This window comes from Haliotis rubra, unplaced genomic scaffold (genome assembly GCF_003918875.1).
Source record: "Haliotis rubra isolate DU_JTF1 unplaced genomic scaffold, ASM391887v1 Scf102, whole genome shotgun sequence".
In the NCBI taxonomy this organism is placed as follows: Eukaryota; Metazoa; Mollusca; class Gastropoda; order Lepetellida; family Haliotidae; genus Haliotis; species Haliotis rubra.
The window spans coordinates 886,284-900,844 of record NW_025764915.1 but is presented as its reverse complement, the minus strand read 5'-3'; the positions used below and the strand labels follow the sequence as shown (position 1 = coordinate 900,844).

General features: G+C 39.2%; 1 protein-coding gene across 2 annotated transcripts in view; it reads left to right on the top strand.

Moving 5' to 3' along the window:
- Positions 1–3,538: 3,538 nt before the first annotated feature.
- LOC124270179 overlaps positions 3,539–14,561 on the top strand; it is a 37,708-nt gene continuing 26,685 nt past the window's right edge. Inside the window, exons 1-6 of one of the 2 annotated variants that reach the window (XM_046705209.1) lie at positions 3,539–3,616; positions 6,688–7,608; positions 8,292–8,396; positions 8,894–8,968; positions 9,557–9,630; positions 10,291–12,389. In XM_046705209.1, coding sequence (XP_046561165.1) covers positions 7,257–7,608; positions 8,292–8,396; positions 8,894–8,968; positions 9,557–9,630; positions 10,291–10,401 — 717 coding nt within the window. In that variant the 5' untranslated portion in view covers positions 3,539–3,616; positions 6,688–7,256 and the 3' untranslated portion in view covers positions 10,402–12,389. Of the gene's footprint in view, positions 3,617–6,687; positions 7,609–8,291; positions 8,397–8,893; positions 8,969–9,556; positions 9,631–10,290; positions 12,390–14,561 lie in introns of those variants that run through there. The other variant, XM_046705217.1, reaches the window with a different exon arrangement.

Below are 14,561 nucleotides of genomic sequence, written 5' to 3'. Positions count from 1 at the left end.
GTCGGCTCGGAGTCAGTACAATGTGTCTGAGTGGGGTATTCATGCTTAACTGCGGCATGGTATCTCAGTGGGCTAGCACTATAAAACCAGCTTAAGTCTAGGCTAGTACAAGCAGCCGCACATACACATACACACACATGCACGTCGTCATATGAGCGAAATATTCTCAAGCACGACGTTAAACCCAATTTCACCTCACCTCACCTCACCTCACATGGGTATAATGTGTGAAGCATATTTCTCGTGTCCACCGCCGTGATATTGCTGGAATATTGCTGAAAGCGGTGTAAAACTAAACTTACTTACTCTTAATCTGACATGCTGTGATATAACTGATCATGAATTACTGTTCAATGGAGCAGTAAACCGTACTCCACCTTCGAAAATCTATATACGAGTTTGAGGGAACGGTACTGTCAAAAATAGAAAAAAGCGTTTCTCATTTATTATTACCATTGAATTGATTTCCAAATGGTTGTGTTTAGATTTGATTTAAGAATCTGTCGGTCTCTGTGACAAGTGATTAATGTGAAGATAATGTGGATGCACGGACAGTCATATTAACTAATAAAATTGTCACACATTTCGCAACTTCACGTACAATAGGTATGTTATATATGTTGCTGTACAAATATCAAGGTTACACAATCTACTGGAATATTAACATAGCACTGTATGGCTGAGAGTAATGCAACTAGAATCAACATAAAGTCCTTTATTGCCTTCTTATTGGCATACGTACACAGTACAACTTTACTTCTTTACGTACAGGACAGTATTGTAGAAATAATTAGCGAGCTCGGTTTGGAAGCTGTCAACTTACAATTTATTTATATGGATTAATACTACAGGTTTGTACATATTTTGTTGATAACAGACATCGTACTGTCCATACTCAACCCTATATTCTAATTCTCCAGCCTATTAACCCGGTGGATGAGAATTACTTACAATATTATTTCATTGTAATGTTTCCAGGTTATCTAGTTTTGTACCTTTCATATTTGTATTGTATTGTACTTAAAATATATTCTTTACAAATGCGACATTGTGATTGTTGATCTGTTATATCTGGCGGCGATGATCTTTATGTTGGCAATTCTGAAACCAACGTTTGTTCGATATGTATTCGGCAGGTGCCGTTAAAGAATACAGAATGGTGTTTTGTTGCACGAAAATAGCGTGCATTTTGTTTGTTCAATTTTCAACTGAATATCTTGACAAAAAAAGAGAGAAAATATTTCATGTGTAAATATCAACACAAACACAATCCTCAAGCTATACGTTTCTGGTTAACGCTGTGGAGCTGTCGGAAAGGAATTTTAGGGTTACAAACTTATTAGCAATTACAAACATCCTTCCTTTTGGAACATAGACCCGTAAGGTTGCAAATCTATTGTAGTATGTGTAACACTTGTGGATAACATCCGCTGTTCTTAGCATCACAAGTTTATGACATTACGTTATCTGAAGAATGGTTTTACTTACATGCCAAATCTCTGCAGGGTTCACGTGTCATAAGGTCTTTTCATGTTCTTTCTTAAAATGTCAGTAAGTGATATATAAATTAACTTCCTCGAGGTTTGGAATTACGAACTATCTGTCTATTATGAATGTATTGAAATATATTGTAAATGAATACCATTTTAAATAAATGAGTGACTTAATTAGATATATTGCTGAAAATGTTTACAAGTACATAAAATAATTTAATATGTTAATGTCATCAGCAAATATTGAAGGTATTCAAAATACTGTTATGTATATTTACTATGCAAATGTAAAACGTTCTGCAGCCTCCTGATTGTACATATCAATATGTAGTTATCTGTTATACATTCCCCAGGGGAAAGCCTGTAACGATCATGTGTGTTGTAATCATGGGCCTGTGGCCTACATTACAGTACAGTAAGAAATAAAGACTAAAGACTGAATGAATTATGTAAGTCCCGCGTATCTTGTTGGTGTTTTAGATAATATCTGTTTTCATGTCTAGTTCACTAGTATCAAGTTGAAGCATTAAAATCCGATACCAAACTGTTATATCACGTACCAAATACTAAGCACATCATTGCAAGACAAATGGAAATACCTACTCGTGTAATCACAAAGACAAGGTCGCCATGGGCTCATGGATATATAAATATCACAGTTGTTCCCTTGGCAACGTTATCATGGAACCGTTAACTCACTCGGGATCTAAATCGACAAATAAGATAATTGTTCAAGCATCGCATCACTGCTTCGTTGACATTTATTTTTTAAATACAATTGATTGTCAGACTTGTGTCAACGTAGATACTGCATTTGATGTTATCAACATCCTTCTTCCTCGTTCGGATCCCTAGTTCATTGTGCTGCTACCTCAATTCTTTTCCGTTGCTGTTAACAATATTTCAGAGTTCACCATTTCCTTGCATACTACTAAAAGTACATTTAACACTTGGGTGGAGTAACTTAAGCTTTACAAACCGGTTTCCATTGAAATCGACATCGTTCAATTCATGCTGAAGCGATTTTCTAATGATATCAAACTATTTTGATTTTGTTTTGTAGTTTTTCTAAGTTCTTTAATTGAGCATAAAGTGTATGTATATTCTATGGCTCAATTCAAAACACTTGTAGATTTTGCGCAAAGTTGTAATCGTTGTTTACGTACATAACTAAATCTAAGGGATTTGTGAAGATTAACCCTATATACGATAAAGGATCTGCAATGTGTAACTCTTTGTTATAGTGTGAATATTCCCTCGGTTGGATTATTATCAGTATTAAACCATATTTATTTTTTTAGCATAACACACACAAAGGCAAGCCAGGTTTCTGCCTGCGCAAATACGGAAGCATACGGTACAAATCAAATAGGAAATTGATTAAGATATCATTCTTGTAGCAGTTGGAAATAGAAACATTATCAGGGAAATGAGTGAGTGAGTTTAGTTTTACGCCGCGCTCAGCAATATTCCATCTATATAGTGGCGGTCTGTAAACAATCGAGTCTGAACCAGACAATCCAGTGACAATCCATCAGCATGAGCATCGTCCTACGCAATTGGGAACCGATGACATGTGTCAACCAGGTCAGCAAGCCTGACCACCCGATCCCGTTAGTCGCCTCTTACAACATGCATGGATTACTGAAGATCAATTCTAACCCGGATCTTCACAGGTCCCATTATCAGGGACAATATGGGAACATCCATATTGACCTAAGAGACAGTGACCTGAGCAGCAAATTGCGGAGCCTTGTATCAGCGAACCAAACACATGTACGGTCTACTGAAATATTAATTTAACATGAAACATGTGCATATATTATAGGTCACGGTTCTACAAAGCAATCATACACCCAATTCTTACCTCAGTCTTGGACAGGCCAAGGGTTAAGATAGCACAATGATTTATTGATTTCCGTTGTACAGCGGAAATAATTTCTGGGTTAAAAACAAACAAAGACACTTCCTTGTTCTTCTTTCCTTGACCTTGTATTTCTGTGATACAAGGAAAGATTGTATCGATTAAGATTTGTTTCCGTTTTCTGCTAACTTCATTGGCTTTGTTCAACCAGAAAAGGGCTTAGTGTGTTGGTATAAATGCTCAGGAATCCGAGGTAGAGGTATGTACTCGTTACATGTTTACAGGGAGATTTCTAGTCTCCTTTTCAATATATTAGTGGATCGGTTGGTTGAGCTTGAAGACGTTCTATTTGTTTAAAATGCGTTGTCGTACCTGGCAGCACTGATCATTGCTCATAACACCAATCACCTGATTGTCTGGTTTTACTCGTTGATTTACAGGCCATAAATAACCGCTAATGGTTTTTTTAATGAAAATTGGTGTGTGGGTCCTTTTTAGAGGAGGAAATTTGCACCCTATTCGCGAACAACTGTCATAGTTGAATTCACATAATTTTTATCATGCTTTGCTTTTATGGGATCATTGTGGAGACATCCTTTCGCCTTGAGTTTCGTTAACCGTAACATTAGTTTACAGCTATAACATATCGCCGTGATAACATGCGCCGGTATGCTGGATCAACCTTCCACTAAACATAACACTAGAATGCAGTATAAAACTTCCCGAAGAAAAGATATCGAGCCTTCCCTTCACATCCTTGTATACTGTAATCGTCTTACCGTTTTGTTGTTTTAAAGGCCACATTCAGCATTATTCTGGATGCTATTCTAGACCAGAAAACCAGTGGTTGATATTATGAAGTACACCGCCGTCAATAACTTCACCCACTCTCTACCAATGAATTTTGTTGCTTCTTACGACCAACATAGGTTGGTTATGGGGCTATTCTATCGCTGATTATATTATACAGAAATATCCCGTCAAGAATAGCACCTTTGTAGGAACCGAACCCAAGCCATGTTGGAACATATGTGCATAAATATATAGGTCACCGTTCCACATAGGCGATCAGAAAGCCTGTTCGTACCTCAGACTTGAAGTGAGTGAGTTTAGTTTTACGCCGCACTCAGCAATATTCCAGCAATATAGTGGCGGTCAAATCGAGTCTGGACCAGACAATCCAGTGATCAACAGCATGAGCATCGATCTAGTCAACTGGGATACGATGACATGTGTCAACCAAGTCAGCGAGCCTGACCACCCAATCCTGTTAGTTACCTCTTAGGACAAGTATGGGTTGGTGAAGACCAATTCTAACCCGGATCTTCACGGGTCTGCAAACCTGTTCCCCGGTCTCTTGATTAGGTGTACGCGTCACCAGCAACCTCCGATGTTCCTAATAGATACGTTGGTCAGGTAAGCCGACTTGGTTGACTCAACATCATCGTATCTCATCTAAATCGATCGATGTTCATGATGTCAGTCACTGAATTGTCTGGTCCAGCCGAGATTATTTTCAGACCACAGTGAACAATATTTCACCACTTACTGATAAAATAAACGATGGTCAACGTCTACGAAGTCGCACAAGGAACCAAACCAGGCAGCATAACCACCCTGGATTATTTGTTCCTAACAGTTCGATTGATCCCTACTGCATTAACAGCAGTAGTGCCTTCTGGACCAGACAAGCCAGTGATCAACAGCACATATTCAACTTCAAACGAACAAACAAAACAAACATGACTATATGGTATTATCTATGACAACTACTATATTATTTACGGTATATACGGTCATGTCATTAACGAAACGTTTCCCTAAATATTTCGACGATTACACCTTCTTCACAAAAGGAGGTTATTACCGGAAACGTTTATGAAACGTCCGTATTTATCTTATACATTATACCCGGATGTTTGATAAATTATACTGCTTAACGTTTGATAAGGATCATCTATAAAGGGTATACGTACAACGAATTAATAATGAATAATAAACGCATATCTATTATGCGCCTATTCCTCACCCTATGTCATGCTCAAAGAGCTACAGAATATGATTATTATTACCCCGGATAACCCATGCTGCTTGCGAGGCGGTAGGAGGTTAATAGTCACATGACGTATCCTACCAGGTATCCATTTTCTACTGAGGCAACTTGAGGCAAGTTTGAACAAACTCACTTACCTAAGGTGAGACAACATGTAACAGATGTGCTTAGTTGCGGGGCAGGACTGAAATCACAGAAACTCTCAGGAGCCAAGCTGCCAAACACGGTCACCCACCCAAGGCTCTCCGCGAGAAGCTTTGCTTAACTTCAACTGATTTGTGACGTGAGCTCTACTCACATACCTCCACGAATAGCCAAAGACAATATTGCAAGAGAACACTTCGAATGAATTGAACACTATTATAGGCTGCCTCAATATGCTAACAAACAATATGTAGTCAGGCTGAGTACTCGTCAAAATGAGAGAACCTGACCAAAAACTGGATCTCTGCACTTCGTTCCACATTGTTGGATAGCGTTGTGATTTGATGACCAGACTGACCACACCATGTGGACAAATCCCCCCCCTCCCCCTGCTCAACGTAGGCGCGATAAGATGCGATATCATCCTTGATCCAGACTAATTCTTCTGTAGTCTATTGACGTCATTGGCGCCGAGGGAGTATAAGTGCAGTTATTGCTATCCCCAACCGCACATGTGCTTTCTGATAATGATGTTCAACAATTCTGTAACGATCCCACAGTAATGGTTAACAATTCACAGGTATGTGTTGGGTGATTTCTGATATCATCATAGCTGGATCCTTATCAAACTTTGAGTAGTATAGATTTGGTTGTATTGTCTATTGTGTCAACATATATGCAGAGATAAGTAAATCATATGTGTATCTATCAACACTATGTACCTGGTCAGTCGTACATGATATCAAGTTAACATTTCAAGATTAGATTACATAACATTTCAAGATTAGATTACATAACGTATTGCTCGTTCAGTTCACTGATATAGGGAAGTGGTGAATATTTCAAGGCCCGGACATGTAATTCACTTGAACAGCGTGGTAATTTGACCGTTATATATTTAGGGGATGCTTTGATGAATGTAAACAAAATGTGAACAATTTTATGTGAGGTGGTATCTTGTCTCGTTTATACAGATATAAAATTTTAGGTTTTGAGGAATTCAAAGATTTCATCCTTACATCTCTTGAGAAAACGAAAGGAGTTGCTCTTGTGGATTTTATAACAAAATTGTGCTCGGATGTTAAGTCTGACAAACCATCAACGCCTAATATCGTGTCTCTCTTGTGTCACAGAATAACGAGGCTTGAAATCAACTCTACCTGAAAGTCGAATCATCGAGTTCAAAGAACAAGAAAAACAGCAGTGAACGTCACTCAGACACTGGGAAAACTTCACTTCTGAGAATATGAATGTTGGAGCTAATCTTTTTAGGAATTGCTGACAAAAATACAAAACATTAACGGACGTCTTGTGCACTTAGGTGTGTATATTCCTAGAAACCGAAGTATTTGAATTACAATGTGGAAAACGTGAACAATCCCAAACGGCTAATTGAATTCAGTGTCACCATCCACACTTAGCTATTTCTTCAGACTTCAATTTCCAGTGTTATCCTGTGGAAGCGAGAAAGCATCAGTTGAATCGTTGAGATTGCCTTGTCCGGAGGAAGATTGTTGTGTGACTAACAAGGTCAATTCTCTTATCATCGCTCAAATATAGACTTCGTTGCACGAACAGCTAGTGGATATTGATTGTGTAAAGTACCAGATTTAAAAATCTGACTTGATCTCCGTTGCCACCAAGGACCTTGTAACAGGTGCTGTATCCCTTTCTTTTCCTTGAAAGAACATTTAGGACATCTATGCGACAGCTTTTCATTGTGACATCTTCATTGATAGATACCCTTCACAGTGGAACATATTACCGCAGTTATTGTGTTCAAAAGGATTCTGGTTCGCTAAACATACCCACCAAAATGACGTCCAGTTCAGAGACTAACCATTCGAGTTCCTCAGATGAATCGCTTGACAATCTTCATAAAGCTCCAGGTGTTAGATGTGTCTACACTCTATATACATCTTCCTGTGACGACAGCGGTGGATCACCAGCTGAAACATTCGAATATACAGTAAATGATCCTGAAAATGATGTAGCAAACAACTGTGGTGAAGACACGTTACCGACGGAGACGAACAGCTCGGATTCTAAAGCAGGTATGATGGTCCTTTTCATTGCTTTCGATAATTATGGAATGATACATTATTTGGTTCTGAAGACAATTTCAGGATTTACAAATACGCTTCTGCACCTTTAATGCATTGCTATCGTGGTATTATTACGCCACATTCGAGATTACTTCACGAGAATATAATTAGAGGATTGACACACAAGTAAGACTTTACTACCGTACCGCACTTGCTTCACTTCAACATTTCGTTGAAGGGAAATTAACTTCTTTATATTCATCCTTATCAATTAGAAATGATCAAGGAACAAACACTGTAGACCATTTAGTACCTGTAACTGCTCTTCTTATATATATTATCAGCTGTTCACCGATTTATGATACATGATTTAAATATATATTCGGATTATGTTTTCGGATCTCATGCGGTTTGTTTACACTCACTATAACAATCCGGATTGTGTTACACAGACATTTTAAACACTCGGACGATGGGTTGTGCTTAACATAAAGTTGTCTTTAATACGTCAGTGGCATGTAACTGTTCATGCAAAAATTGAGAAGACAACGGATGTTCTTAAGCGCCCAAAACACACAACACATAACTGTATTGCGAACTATTTGTTAACTATATATAACGCTTTATGTCTGTTACTACTCTAGTTCCTATTTCCTATTTTACATCACACAAAATGGCTTTATGTTCACAAGATGCTGACACTGAAAAACAAGCAACGTCACCCCACGTGTGTCATCAGAAAGAATTGCTGGAGCAGATCAAGATGCAAATGCAAGGGCAAATCGATGAACTGAAAGGTGATACAGACCCATCAGATACATTAGCAACGTTCATGTTGATAGAGACAGCAGAGATGCTGCTATTTGGAAATACCTTAAAAGCATTTCGCCCTATAACTGTTGTAACCCAACTATTCATACGTAACACTGTTCAAAATGGGCAGAAGATTGTCTCGACACCAACCTATATAACTATATATATTAAAAAATATACATACATACATTAATCAAGGACAGTCTTGCCGCATGTGCCCGGAAAGCCACCTTACCAATACATTACAGATTTTAAAAACAACTATAACATACAAATTATAACATATATATATATTATTATGCAAGATTCCATACATGTGATTACCATAGATGAGAATATACCGTATTATCAGAATAAAAGCAACTACGTGCTTATGTTAAACCAATAATATCTTTTGTCATTGTTTTGATAAATATATCATATGGTTTATTTTGAAACTGATGATTGTAAATAAGGTGTCATGTCCTGACTGTTACGACAGACACGCTGCTGAAGGAGATAAGGGAGATCAAAGACACACAGAGGGAGATTCAACGAGATTTGGTGAGACTGAAAGGTAAGTAGTAAACATCATGGAATAACAACGGACCTTCCTTATTCACAACACAGCGTTCAAATGCATTATTGCACCAAATTGCATTTATTGTATTACCAGTATTGCACCAGTAGTTATTGCACCAGTATTGTTCCAGTATTGCACCAGTATTGTTCCAGTATTGCACCAGTATTGTTCCAGTATTGCACCAGTATTGTTCCAGTATTGCACCAGTATTGTTCCAGTATTGCACCAGTATTGTTCCAGTATTGCACCAGTATTGTTCCAGTATTGCACCAGTATTATTCCAGTATTGCACCAGTATTGTTCCAGAACTAATTTGTGGGGGAAGATTTGGATTGGGAGATTGGTAGATACGGAAAGCTTACGGAAGGGAAAATTCAAGAAAATCAAAAATGGTCTGTCATTTAACCTCCGTCCTCTTTGGCATGACCGTAAATGAATTGGTTGTCAGAATGTATTATCCTACTGGACTCGCAGTGCGATGTTCTGGCTGTCAGTAACAATTTGCATCCGTATCGAGGCCATATATCGGGTCCGTCATAACCCTGTAATGTGGACCCAACCCCACAGGAATCTTCTTTGCAGGTAGCGGTATTGATGGTGATGACAGTATACAGGCGCTGCAGTATGAGCCGTACCATAGACGTGCCCAGTATACAGTGAGTTGGATTTCATTATTGTATTTTTTTCTGAGAAGTTATTGTGTTTCCCCGCAATAGGAGGAAGGCGAATATGCGTGTACACTATCCGAATCCTTTCAACTTTGTTACAGCTTCTATGTATTCATGGTAAGAGACTGATTTTATCTGTTAATCATACATAAGAAGAAGGCGAATATGCGGGGGCATTTTGTTTATTCCCCCCCCCTTTTTTTTTCGTGTTAAGGCGAATATGCGGGGGCATATTGTTTATTTGCCCCTTTTTTCGTGTTGCTTAACGTCGCACATTTTCGGCTATATGACAGCAGTCACTAAATAATCGACCCTGGGCCAGTGAGACCAGTGACTGACATTATGAGCATCGATGAACGCAACTGAGATACTATGACGTGCATCACCCAAGTCAGCTAGCCTGACCAGCCGATGCGGATGGTCACCGCTTACGACAATCATGGGTTGATGAAGACCAATTCTATCTCGGATCCATTTTGTATTGAGTTAGCTGTCTTGTGTTGTAATAATACTACACAACTTTGGAAAGGGATAGGAAAAAACTTCATTCCCCTTACGTTTGTCATAATGCGGAAGTTGTAGATGTAGCAGTATGAAGTATTTCAGTATCCTTGTCAAACGTTAAGTATTATATTTCCATCGTTGCAGGTTCGCCCTCTGAGTACGACTGGCACACAAACCGCCTTGTCTGTGGAAACTCAAACGCCAGATTCGTGGGAAGTGGAACCAGATGCTGACATTGAGATCACCAGTCTTTAACTGACACCGCGAGGAGTGAATGAATGAGTTTACTTTTACGCCGCTTCTAGCAATATACCAGCAATATTACGGCGGGGGACACCAGAAATGGGCTTCACACATTCTACTCATGTGGGGAATTGAACCCCTGTGTTCGGCGTGACGAGCAAACGCTTTGACCACACGGCCACCACACCGGGAGGACGTTAGAGATATGCTTGTATTCCACACCGACTGTAGAGCATATCTGATTCTGACAGAAAGAATGTCTCTGACTTAAACCGAAGATTATGGATCTTTTGTCGATTATCGCCCTAATAACTAAAACTTTCCCAAATATCTTTGTTTTTCAGTAATTCATAAAGGTAGGAGGGTAACGATTCTTTTGGCGTCTAGTGTATGATTCTGATCAGAAGAGTGTCTCTGATGAACACTGAAAGCTTAGTTACCGCTACACAGCGTATGAACATTCAACGACATATCTTTTGTCAGTCGTCTCTCTCATTAAGGACGTGTAGAGGTTAACTATGGTGTCACACATGCTAACAATGCATGCAAGAGTCTTTCAAGTCAGTCAGCATACAGTGCATGATTTTATTAGCACAACACTGTGAGTAGGAAATGCTTCATTCAGATATTGTTGCCCAATCATCAACACAAGACGAGTTATGTACCTTAGAAGGCCTGCATCCAGAAACCAGCGAGGAACAATGAGAGTTCAGTGTTTATTTTATTTTCATAACTGTTAGTTGTATACACGGGTGACTCAGGAAGGTAGATTGTACAAACACGTGAGTAATGACGATACTATTGACCATATCGTGTCAGTGATAATGATCAACAAACTGATGTCATTATGCATACTGTGATTACACAATCGTGTATTTATCAGTTACCTGCAGTTACACCGTTTCAATTTAATGAGTGCCATAACGATAACGCACAAGTGAACTCCACTCTACAGTGAGTGAGTGAGTGAGTATGGTTTGACACTGATTTAGCAATATTCCAGCAGTATCACCGCGGGGAAAACCAGAAATGGACTTCACTTGCCCCTTTTCTAATCCGTTCCTTCGGCGTGACTAGCGAACGTTTTAACCACCGCATTGCCCAACACTCAGTTATGAGCGAGTGAGTTTAGTTAAAAGCTGATTTTAGCAATATTCCAGCAGTATCACCGCGTGAAAAACCATACATGGACTTTCTGTAATTGCATCCATGTGGGAAATCGAACCCGGGTCTTCGGCGTGACGAGCGAACGCTTTAACCACTAGGCTACCCCACAGCCCAACACTCAGTTAAGATGAAGAAGAGGTTGTTGTGCGCTGTTTCAGCAGGACTTGTGATGTCAGTGCATGTGCTGTGCTCATTCAGATTTACATATTTGTGGTACGTACACTGTGCGGTTATCAGTGAAAGGCGATGCTATTGACAGGAACTTATGATTGTCCGAATCGTTGATTATTGTGTTTCTAGGTGTGTCAGCACTAAGGGTTTCACTAAACTGCGAATTTCTAAGCGTACATCTTGATCGGATTGGTCACTTAACAAATTCAGCCAATCAGTATGAATGATAAACACTGAACACAAAAATTTAATCTTTAATCATTGGTGAGAGATGAGGAGGTGAGGTGAGGTGAGGTGAGGTGAGGTGAGGGGAGGTGAGGTGATCATGAGGTGCCATTGTTGGTCAGTTGAAATACCATTAATATAGATAGCCCCCTTAGTTACACAACACTGGTCCATGTCTTATACACGTAACGCCGTACCGCCAGGCAGGGTAACAAAAAGTTCCATGTTTAAAGTGATGTTACCAGGGAACCAAACCACTGACCCTGTACACACACACACACACACACACACTCTCTCTCTCAATTGCACTTACTCAGGCTTAGTCTGATAGAACTATGATAGAAACAAATAACACATATATGATATAATTATATGGAAAAGGAATCCCAGTGAGATGGGAGACTGCCTGAACCTGAATAAAAATTATATTTAATCTAGACTTGCTTGAGTTGTTGCTTGTGCATCAGACGAAGGGTCTGGCGTAGGGGAAAATATATATAACATAGTGCAGGGACTGGGGCAAACTAACATTTACTTTGTTATGAAATTTTGTGGCGGATGGGACTGGTCATGCCGGACATGCTTACCTTTTCATCAAACACCTGGTGTCGTAACTGGTTTTCATTATTCTATAACTGCAGTTGCAACCACAATATCATAGTACGCTCTGTAAGACACAGGTTATGCCTTTGGAGTTGACGTTTTGAGATAATGTTTGAATAACCTTCGAATTTTACAATCTCGATAGATGTTGTACTGAAACCGTAATTAAGCCATTAGGTCTTACTTGATGATACCAACCACATAAATCATTTTGAAGAAACAGTTTTCAAACAAAAGAATAAATTCATTTGCAGCTTCAATATACAATTTGACTGAAATTACACCTCCTGTATTTGTACGTTTTGAAGTAATCCCAAATACAGGTAGCGAGTATAGGTAAAGCATACATGTAAAGGAACGTTTCGGTAATCCCTTCTTGGATTAAGGATTAGAGACTTTACCACTAAAGTATGCATGCTGTGAGAGGTCGGACGGGATTCGGTGTCTCAGATGATAGAGAGTCAATGTCCTCGTCACCCCCCCAACCCACCCCATAGCGACTTATACCATCCAGTAAATGTAGGGGATATTGGATTTACAAGATTGATAAAATGCAAATGATGAAGCCAAGGAGGAAACAGATGATGAAGAGAAATGATCGGAAAATGTGACAATTGATTCCATTCCTTTGGAAATGTTTCATCTGTATGGATATATATTACTTTTAATATTACTCGTTAAACAACAAACTCAAATGCAACACAATAGTATTACCATACAGGAAGTACATACTCGGATAACAACTAGACGATGAAGGGGAACTCCTTCGCACTTGACCCGTGAAGATCCGGGTCTTCAGCAACCCATGATTGTCGTACGTGGCGACTAACGGGACCGTGGTGAGGCTCGCTGACCTGGTTGACACATGTCATCGTATTGCAATTGCGTAGATTGATGCTTATGCTGATAAACACTGGATTGTCTGGTCCAGACTCGATTATTTACAGACCGCCTCCATATAGCTGGAATATTGCTGAATGCGGCGTTAAGCAAGAAACAAGAAACAACAACAACCATCCTTCACACAGATACATTGTCCATGAATCCATTTGGAATTTATTTCATTATTAATTTCTCTTTTGTATGTTGTGTGATGCTTCGTGTGGATGAGGGTGGTTGAATACAATATACAATGTACATGAAGAGCAAACATCATGAAATTGATCAATCTATCATTTCAGTTGAAAATATATATACACATGTGGGGTACTCAGCTATTTAATGGTGGGTCTACAATACGGTATCCATACATAAAAAAGAGAGATCACACAACAATTGAAGAACAGTTTAATTTTGGCAGACTGATAATAATATAAAGCAAGTATCAATAAGAACAGTTAAAAAGTAGAGAGAGAGAGAGAGAGAGAGAGAGAGAGAGAGAGAGAGAGAGAGAGAGAGAGAGAGAGAGAGAGAGAGAGAGAGAGAGAGAGAGAGAGAGAGAGAGAGAGAGAGAGAGAGAGAGAGAGAGAGAGAGAGGGAAGAACTCATCAACGCATCCAAGGAAACGATCATCACAAGCTGTGCCGTTGACATGAAGAATAATTTTGCCCCTTGCTGTATTTCGGAGGGCAGACACATGGATTTCGATTTCCCTCAGTCTTTTCTGCTTTTGCGTTTTATGCTTCCGTTTGCCTTTTAAATCACATATGTCAAGGTGATCAACGAACAAATTTGGCACCTTTTCCTGTGTGTCTACGTACTGACGTACAACCTTCTCGCAGGTACTGCACGTGCATGACATACTTTTCTGAAAGAAAAAAACATCATACGTTGAAAATGTGGAAACATACGTATATACATGAGAAAAAACATTCACACACGCATATATACACATACGTGTATACATGACTGTACACACACACACACACACACACACACACACACACACACAAACGTGCATGTACACATCCACGTGAACACATGAGTACACAAATATACATCTGAACATATATTCATTCACATTGGTACATAAACACACATGCATACATCGGTTTACCCAAACACCC